We start from the raw sequence: 9,426 nt of genomic DNA, 5'->3' as shown, positions 1-9,426 counted from the left end.
CGCGGTAGGGTAACCCGAATGGGGGAAAGGTCATTTTTTTTTTTTTTTTTTTTTTTTTCTACCTCCTGATCTGGCAAGGAAAAAAAAAAAAAAAAGCACAAACGATGACGAAAATACATAAATAAATAAAAAAAAAAAAAAAAAAAAAAACTACAAAGCGTTTTATGATGACATGCAAGCGAAATAACGCGGAATATTTCAAAGTGAACGTGAATTTCCAAAGTGATACCTCGCGATAATAATAAAAGCGAAGTATATATATAGCCAAGCAGCGAGAGAACGCGAACCAAGCGAATTAATCACAATTTCGCATGTCATTAAGTGCAGATTAGGCTGAGCATGAAACACGCGCAAGCGCATCCGTACGAGAGTTACAGATCGGAAGGCAGAAAAGGAGAAGCCAAATTGGCGAACTGACCTGTATATTATTTATACACTGCGCACAGCACGAAGGTTTCCACTCGTTGTACGCGCGTAAAAAGAGAAGAGGGGGCCCGTCCGCTAATGCATATCACAACACGCATGCCAACACGCCTAACCCCATACGTCCTTTTCCTACGCGTGTATTATTACAAAACCGTTTGGCAAAGAAACCTCAAGATCGAACATTACATCACCTCAATGAAACCAAGGAGTGAAGCCCATAGTTCTCACTTACGCCAGCCCGAATAGTCTGTTCACCATTTTTTTTTTTTTTTTTTTTTGCTACCAAGATAAGAGACAACGAGAGAGAAAATTATAAAATCACACCTTCGGAGGTGCAACGAAAAAAAGTAAAAAAGCGCAAGGGGTGAAAAGAGGCACTAGACGAATTCTCAAGCAATCGTCAGGGGGGACAAGCACAGAACACACAAACGGAAACAGTGCTCCCATTGGGGAACGCCTTCAGTGCGACAAATGAGGCAAATAAAACAAAACGTGTGCCATGTGTTTACACCCTGATATTTTTTGCCCATGTAAATTTCCCTTCGCACCGCGCCCAAGTGAAATAGCTGCTCAGAAAGGCTTTTAAAGACGATCCCATACTACACACGAGGAAAACAAGTCGGTTGCTGTTACCTTCCCCACACCCACACGCAGGAAAAACAGCTCGATAACAACCCATATGCACAGGCGAATGTGTGTAAGGTAGCTAGCTGACCGTTTATTAGCCACTGATAAAAAAAAAAAAGCGCAATCGCAACAGCGGTGTGACTCCAAATAAAAGAGTAACCCGAACTCTCACCCACACATCCCCTCATCAAAAATGAAGAGCGTAAACGATTTCATGCGAAAAGTAAACGACGTGGAAAAAATGAAAAGATATGTATCAGATCACAGCGCGTCGATCAAAATTTACTGCTTTTTCCTGCTGATTGTATTTGTATTTTACCACTTGTGTTCCGATGGAGACTTCTCGTTCCTGTTAACCTTATCGTCAGTGATTAGCATGTTCTCCTTCCTTATGGTGTTTGTGAAGATCGAAATGAACAAGTCTTGTGCAGGGGTGTCTCTGAAGATGATGGAATGCTACGTCGTCCTGAACACGGCCAGGCTGTTCTCCATCGTACCATTCGAAGGATACCTACCTTACGACAAAAGTGGCGATTGGCTTTATCAACTGGTCGAAGCCATTTCGCTGTTCATAAATTGTTGTATTGTGTACCTGTGCAGATATAAATACAAAAACACCTACGACAGCACGAACGATATTTTTAACAACCTCTTTTTAATCATCCCCGCCTTTGTCATTGCCATTTTCGTGCACCCCTCGCTGAACTCCTTTTTCCCGGCTGACGTAAGCGCAGAGGAGACATACAGCAGACAGCTGCAGCGGAGCGGCAAAGACATAAGAAAATTTTAACGTGTGAAAATATACACACGAAAACATCCTCCCCACCCCATTCCAACCTTGCAGGTCGCCTGGTCCTTTGCCCTGTACCTGGAGTCCGTGTGCGTGCTACCGCAGCTGTCCATGTTTCAGAAGGAGGTAAAAAAGGAAGCCAAAAATAATAAAAAAAAAAAAAAAAAGGGAAAAATACCTGCACTGTTCAGGCGATTTGGCGTTCATATTTGGCTACCTTTTTTTTTTTATTTCCCCCCCACACGCGTAACCCTTGCGAGGCGAAATTATCACTCATTTTCTCTTCTTCCCCTCCCCCTTTCAGGGCAAAGTGGCAGCTTTTACCACCCACTTCTTGGCCTCACAAGCCTTTTCAAAGGTAACCCCTTTATGGTGTGAATGTGTGTGTAAAAATTGCATTTTTTTTTTTTTTTCACCCTCATATTGCTCCCCGCTTGACTTTGCATTTCCCCCCCCCCCCTTTTTTCGTGTCCACCCCTTAGGTTTTGTCTTTTCTCTTTTGGATAGTATCACATAAGGAGTTGAATTCCTCGGACAACGTCGTAAGGACAAAACATGCATGCGGGTTGCGTTTCCCCTGTTTTGACGCGGCGCACACATTGTTTCCTCTTCATCAGTGCTTCCACGCGGGTGTTAACATGTCTTCCACTTTTTTTATTCACCCCCTTGTACAGATCAAGTCATACGTCGGTGTGTGGGTCGTAATCATGCAAATCGTCCAGCTGGTGCTTATGGGAGATTTTATATATCACTACATTCGATGCCTGAGCAAGGGAGTCTCCTTTGACAATCTGTTAAATGAAAATGTGTGAAGAAGGTTTTTTTCTTCTCAACGAGGAGGAAAAAAAAAAAAAAAAAAAAAAAAAACGTTAGAAAAACGTTAAAAAAACAAAAGTTATGGAAAGAATTTTTTTTTTTTTTTTTAATCACAATTTTAACTGCCTTTGAGAGAAGCACTAGTAGCAATTCAGTCAAGACCGCGTCGCATATGTGCTATACGTGTAAGAGTTCCCCGATTTGCAAAAAGAGAGATACGAAAACACTACCCATTCAAAAGTGAAGGCACGAAATGTTACGAAGACGCAGAACAATACAAATGCTATGCAGTGAGGGGAAGACGTGCCTGAAAGAGAGAAAAGAGAGAGGGGGTGGGGTGGGGTACGTATGTTTGTTTCGAGGGGTCTACAATTTTAACCCATATTTTATTATCCATGCACGCTCATCATAAAAACCTCCTTTTGGTGCATGATTGACTTCCCCCTCCCCCCTTTTTTTTTTTTTTTTTTTTTTTTTTTTCTCTCTCCCCCCTTTACATTTTAACGTTACATTTTACCTCTTTGCACACACATGTGATATATTTGTGTGTGTCCATCTTGATGTAGGTGTCCTTGAACGTTGTTGTGATGTTGCTGGGCACGCACTGCTCTGTGTCGGCGTTGCGTCCCATGCGTGCATTTTAAAAAAAAAATGTTTTCCTATCTTAGCAGTTCAGCGATCGGAGGGATATGTAAGCACGTGCATGGTACAATACATTTATGTATACCCATGCCGTGTATGTGTGTGTGTGTTGTCCCCTGCTCTCCCCTTCTTTTTTTTTTTTTTTTTTTAATTCCCTATTTCTCTCCACTTGACCATTCACCCCATGTAACCGAATCGGTTGTTTGTTTTTCCTTCATGTATGTGTAGTCCATGTGCACTTCCAAGAGTATGTGTATGTGCATATATATGTGTGTGGGACAAAAAAAAAAAAAAAAAACAAAAAAACAAACAAATGAGGATATTTTTTTTTTTTTTCCTGTTTTTATATATGTTACTTTTTCATCCCTCTCCCGTCTGTTCTTCCACTTCGCTTCTTTCCTTTTTTTCCTTTTAAAACAACTTAAATAAAGTCTCTTGCCCCTTTCGTTAAATTATATCACTTATCAAGGCGTTCGTGCGTGTGTACCTCACAAGGGTGAAGCACCGAAGGAGTATTTGTAATTATGTAGCGGTGGTGTATGCGATGCGGTGTTGCCAATCAGGAAGTGGAAACTGCGTTTGTCCTACGCACCAGTTGTTCATGCAGGAGTGTGGGAGACAACAGGGTCTGCAAATGGAGGGGGGGAAACTTGTGCTCATTTTGGCTTTTCATTTTTGAGGGTGACCCTCTACAGGAAAAAGGGAAGCATATTCTCTCGTGTGCGCTTACCACTCCATTGGAACAAAAATTGTGGTGTTTTTTTTTTTTTTTTTTTTTTTTTTTTTTTTTCCTCTTTTTTCTACGCAAGGGGGAAATTTTGATGGTGCTTAATGTACTTGATGAGGGGCACCACGACGAGGTGCGCAACATGGGGACGAAGTTGAAGCGGCCTTCCCCATCCGGACTTGCAATTAACAAACTGTGTTTACCGCACAGAGAGGGATATTATTTTTTTTTTTTTTTTATGAGTGTACTCATCGAAGAGGTGAAAAAAAAAAAAAAAAAAAAAGAGAGTCATCTCAACGGAGTGTCAATTTTGTGTGGCGTTTTTGTAGGCCTCTCCCCCCTGCGGTGACCTCCCACGGAGGAAGAATCTCCAACCGACACAGTTATTCAAAAAAAAAATGTTTATCATTCGTAAGCGGTACTTTGGCTTTACCCATGGCTTAGGCGCTATCAATAGGCGGCTGTACAAGGAGGTCCCCATCTGCGCCTTCCAGAAGAGGTAGTGACTCAACGCGGTGTGGTTATGCGGCTGTGTAATGGGTTATCGCTTCATTGAACGTGTAGTAGCCGCTTCACCGCTTCACCACTTCACCACATCCGCCCTGTTCTCTCCATTCATATGCAGACCGTTCAGCACGAAGAACTTTTACGAAATCCTAAACGTGCCACGAAGCAGCAGTAAAAATGAAATAAAGCAAGCGTATCGCAAGCTGGCCCTGAAGTATCACCCAGACAGAAACCCCAACAACAGAAAAGAATCGGAGAAAATGTTCAGGCAAATAACAGAAGCATATGAAACGTTAAGTGATGAAAATAAAAAGCAAATGTATGACTGTCAACTGAATAATGGTTTTCATGGGGGGCACTTTGGTAACCACTACGGCAACACGAATAGCAATGGCCAAGCAAATTACACCTACCAGACGAGGAGAATGTCCGATGAGGAAATCGAACAGGTCTTCAAGAAAGTCTTTGGCACCATGAACATTAATGAGCTTTTTAAGTCCAATGTGTTTGGGCAGGTAAACCCGCAGTTTTATACTTTAGCAAGTGTGGCGGTTGTGGGGGATGGGGGCGCACCGCATTGCCTGCGTCTCATACCTGCAGAAATGAACACAACACATGATGACCCATGCAACCTCTGTTCGTTGCGTACCACACACGTGAACTCATTTTTGTACCTCAGGGCAATTTCTCCCCCAGAGGGATGGAAAGTGATTTCTTCACAAATTTCGGAGTACCGGGTAAAATCCTCACGAGAGGTGGCGGTGAACAGGCACTTTCTTTTGTGTGAATTTTTACCTGCACGATGCGCTACATCGAAGCGGCCTTATCGAAGCGGCCTCATGAGAATGACCCCTTTTCCCCTTCGCAGGATCCTATCGGAGCAGCAGTGACAATATAAAACGTAATCCCCTTGGCGTTGTTTTGTGACATACATTCATGCCTACGACGGGGTCTACTTATCACGTGCAACCACTTCTTATCACGCCCCACCACTTCTTATCACTTGCCCCCCCCTCAGAGACGAACATAAAAACGGAGATCATCCCGCGCGGAAACAAAATAATTGAAAAGACGACGAAAATAATTACCTACCACAACGGGGTCGTGAAGCAGGAGATCACGGAGCGGGAGATAAGCGGCAACAGCAAAGGTGCATGAGCGCGCAGCGGGAGGTGCGAAACGGGAGGTGTGCGCGGAGCGGCACGCGCGAAGCGGCAGGGGCGAAGCGGCCGATGCCACACGCGTTGACGGCGTGCTTGCATGTGTAACGTTTAAATGACATAAAGGGAGGGGGACGGCCCGTTGCGACCCCTTTTCGACCCCCTTGCGTACCTTATTTTATGTTCCCCACCGTCACGCCCTCCGCCAACACGCCCCTTGTGTTGCTGCAGTCCGCGCCAATAAACGCCCCTCCCCTCCTCCCCTGATAGAATACGATGATGTGACAAACTTTGGTGTGTTCTGTAAAAATAATTTGAACATGGATCCTCGTTCTAGTCGAAGTGATTTCATTGGTTATGTAAAAAACGAGAGAGGAAAAAATCTGGTCAAACAAGTTATACGATATGGGTATGGTATCATCTCCATCGCCACGAGAAGGATCCTTGTGAATATTGTGATACAAATTATACGCAGGATCATACAAGGCATCATCCACATGCTGCGTCGTAGGTGATCTGTCACGAGGGACACGGCGCGCAGAGCGTTTTTTTTTTTTTTGTGGTGACACAACGAGATATACTTTTCTCTTATTCAAAATGGGCACAAGCACCCCTACTTGCTAACGGGCCAAACTGCGATGAACACGGGGCGCACTTACTCCACGGACACGCGTCCTTCGAAGGACCCAAGGATTTTGCGAAAAAAATACGCAGGTAGGAAGAAGCGCCGTCCTTTCTTCTCCTCATAAATGATGCCCTTGACCAATTTGCTTTTGTCGCCATTCCAGAGGAGCTGCAGGGTGGGGGGGGGGATACGTCTCATGTAGCGGTATTATATAATGGAGGAGAAAAAAAAAAAAAAAAAAAATAATAAAATAAAATAAAATCGGAAGAATGATCCGACATATATGAGTTGTAGACCGCCTCATGGAATGGCAGTTTAGGACAGTGAGTACACTGGAAGGAGTGAATGAACGGGATGGACTCACCTCCGCTGTGTAGAAGACACGTCGGTCCTCATGCTCCACGATCCAAGTTAAATAATAATTGCTGTATACCCACGTGCCTTGTACATCGTCAGACATTTTTACGGTCCCATTTTCGTGTATGTGAAGGAAAAAGGAAGTCTTCTTTTGTAGAAGAAAATTGAAGGTCGTGATTTCCCACCTGCAATTCGTTAAGGGGTGCACCTCTGGACTCTCCTCTTTGTTTTTCTCAAGTACTCCCCACTTGTTCATTATTTTTTTTACGCCTTCCTTCCAGTTTATTAAAATGGATCCACTTGGCACAGCTGATCGCTTCAACATTTTGAGGTCGATTTTTTTTTTTTTTTTTCTCACTGTGTACGGCTCGGGAATGCTTAACAGGGGGGGGGTGCGTTCCCCTCTCCCCCTCACACTTCTACTTCCACCTTCAAATGCATATTCTGAAGGATGCCGCACCGGGATGAGGAGAGACGAACCAACTGAGGGGTGGTGGTGATAATGCCCCTTCAAGTTTCTCCCCTCCGCTAAGGTTATTATTTTTACGCTGCACAAGATGAACACAAGAAGTGTCGTCAGGATAAAAAGGAGGGTCCTTCCCCTCGTTGGGAGGTGCCTAACCGTGATCATCTTGTGAGGAGGGCGGCAACGAGGCGATTACACGGTGATGGGTGGCAACGACACGATTACACGGTGATGGGTGGCAACGACACGATTACACGGTGATGACTTGCTACTCCTAACGTGTGTGCAAATGTGGAGAGGGGACGCAGGCAGAAAAAAAAAAAAAAAAAAAAAAAAATTACACATGCAACAACGCTTTTTAAACTCGGTGTTAAGACGAGCCAATCCACGGAGCGAATCGCAACGGTGGGAGTGGTGCTTCCCTCACATGTCGCCCAGGTCCGTCTCCGACTCCACGCCGTACGTGTCAATATATTTATTGTTGTGGAGAATTTCACCGGACTTGCGTTTCAACTCCTCATCGCGCAACTCCTGCATGTCCTCCTCACTCAGGCATGCAAATATTTTATCCACTTTAAAGCCTTCGTAGTCAAACAGCTTTTTTTTTTTAACAGATTTTTTTTCTTTGTTAATATCCTTTATCCTTCTTCCGTTTTTATCGTACTTGTGTTTTAATGCGTACTGGTAATTTTTCCTCCGCTTTATTTCCTTCTGGTCTATTTTGCGCGCCCACAGGGGGGGGGCGGACGAAGTGGTAGGCCTACTTGTGCACGTAATGGAAGAAGAAGAAGAACACGGCGTACTGGTTGACCTAGTGTGCGCACCGGCTCCAGCTCCTGTCCGACCTGCACACCTTCTTCCGTGTGTACAACCGTCACCTCCCCTTGGGGAGAAATTCAAATGGTTGTTCCGCCACTGTGTCCTCGTCCTCGCTCGAGAAGCGCCATTGATAATAAGGCCTCCCCCCCTTGGGCTTGTCTTACCTCCCCGTCTTGTATTCCCCACCAAGTGGCTCAAAAAAAAAAAAGTTTGCCTTGCACCTCTTTTACATTCAGTGATGAAAAAAAAAAAAATAAAGAAAATGGCCAAGCATTTAGCCGCCAGTCCGACGTTCCTCTCGTTCATAATTTTGTGACATTCGCACACCAACAAGGGGCGAGGAGGGGAAACGCCAAAGAGAGTCCCAACAGGGGAAACTCATATGACAATAAAAAAAGGGGGTGAACTGGGCCAGATTAAAAACATGCCTCAACGGGGACGAAAAAAAAAAAAAAAAAAAAAAAAAAAAAGGGCTATTCCCCACAACTGCTCAACTCCCTAACACATCTCCTCTTCATAACGTCAAGCGTAAAAGCAAACAATCCATGCAAAGAAAAAAAAAATATTTAACGAAACAAAATGCTTCAAAAAAATAAAAAGCTAGTTCATATGCCAAGCATCGTTCCGTTAAAACCGGCACGACGTGAAATTGATCCTCGCCAAGCGAAGCGCGCATGACATATCTCACACGCTTAAAAAAAAAAAAAAAAAAAAAGTCGCGACCTGTTATGTAACACGTGTAACACGTGTAACACGTAACACGCCGCTGATCCTTACATGCACACACAACCTGCTCACCCTTCGAGTGACAGTGACAATGACAAAGTCGGTGAGATGCCCCTACCGCTCACCTCTTTCATTCATTCCAGCATTGGACCCCGTGTGCGTAGGGACATGCGATACACTTATGCACGAAGTACACACTTTCACGTAGGGTCTCTGCTGGGTGAAGTTCCTCCACGCAGCGACTACTTCTGCGTACGACTTAAGCAAGGGCTCCAGTGTATATATATATATATATTTTTTTTTTTTTTCACCTTTTCGTTATTCCACAGAATGGCTACCTATCGCTACGGCTAAAATGCGTCGAACGAAAAATGCATTTTGTTTTCTGCGCCTTTCACTTTGTGGTCGGACAAATTGGGGGAGGCTTCGTAGACCTGCGAGAGGGGGAAGTGCGTGTTGGCAGGTGTTACGTGATAAGTGATAAGTGAGAAGCGACATGTGGACACACGTGGAACAGTTCACCCACCGCTTCGACCGCCTTCCTCGTGTAGTTCGTCCCTACGCCCTTCAGACCTGTCGGGGACGGTAAAAAAAAAAAAAAAAAAAAAAGGCGTTAAAGGGGCGAACCCGCCACGTGTCCCCAAAAGGGAGCAGACACCCCCGCATGTGCGCATGTCCAGCACACCTAGGTAATACAGTCTGGTCACTTCCGCTCCGTAGTTTTCGCAAATGTAGAGA

At 44.5% G+C, this 9,426-nt stretch overlaps 4 protein-coding genes across 4 annotated transcripts; 2 read left to right on the top strand and 2 right to left on the bottom strand.

Annotated features, from left to right (window-relative positions):
* Positions 1 to 1,246: 1,246 nt before the first annotated feature.
* AK88_04018 (uncharacterized protein) lies at positions 1,247 to 2,655 on the top strand (the record flags this gene model as incomplete). The annotated part of the gene is made up of 5 exons (XM_012481628.1): positions 1,247 to 1,777; positions 1,898 to 1,969; positions 2,148 to 2,201; positions 2,326 to 2,385; positions 2,518 to 2,655. 5 exons carry the CDS (start codon positions 1,247 to 1,249, stop codon positions 2,653 to 2,655), a joined length of 855 nt encoding a protein of 284 aa, XP_012337051.1.
* A 1,771-nt stretch (positions 2,656 to 4,426) lies between these two features.
* Positions 4,427 to 5,693, top strand: AK88_04017 (uncharacterized protein; the record flags this gene model as incomplete). Its single annotated transcript, XM_012481627.1, has 5 exons — positions 4,427 to 4,527; positions 4,654 to 5,050; positions 5,215 to 5,272; positions 5,404 to 5,436; positions 5,554 to 5,693. The coding sequence occupies 5 exons, from the start codon at positions 4,427 to 4,429 to the stop codon at positions 5,691 to 5,693; spliced, it is 729 nt and encodes a 242-aa protein (XP_012337050.1).
* Positions 5,694 to 5,868: 175 nt separating this feature from the next.
* On the bottom strand, positions 5,869 to 7,002 carry AK88_04016 (uncharacterized protein; the record flags this gene model as incomplete). The annotated part of the gene is made up of 3 exons (XM_012481626.1): positions 5,869 to 6,211; positions 6,355 to 6,488; positions 6,685 to 7,002. 3 exons carry the CDS (start codon positions 7,000 to 7,002, stop codon positions 5,869 to 5,871), a joined length of 795 nt encoding a protein of 264 aa, XP_012337049.1.
* A 564-nt stretch (positions 7,003 to 7,566) lies between these two features.
* AK88_04015 (uncharacterized protein) lies at positions 7,567 to 7,903 on the bottom strand (the record flags this gene model as incomplete). Its single annotated transcript, XM_012481625.1, has 1 exon — positions 7,567 to 7,903. A coding segment is annotated over one exon (337 nt), but the record flags the coding sequence as incomplete, so codon positions are not given.
* Positions 7,904 to 9,426: the final 1,523 nt, after the last annotated feature.

This window comes from Plasmodium fragile (genome assembly GCF_000956335.1).
Source record: "Plasmodium fragile strain nilgiri unplaced genomic scaffold supercont1.52, whole genome shotgun sequence".
Lineage (NCBI taxonomy): Eukaryota > Apicomplexa > Aconoidasida > Haemosporida > Plasmodiidae > Plasmodium > Plasmodium fragile.
The sequence above is the reverse complement of the archived record's forward strand: the minus strand, read 5'-3'. Positions and strand labels throughout refer to the sequence as shown.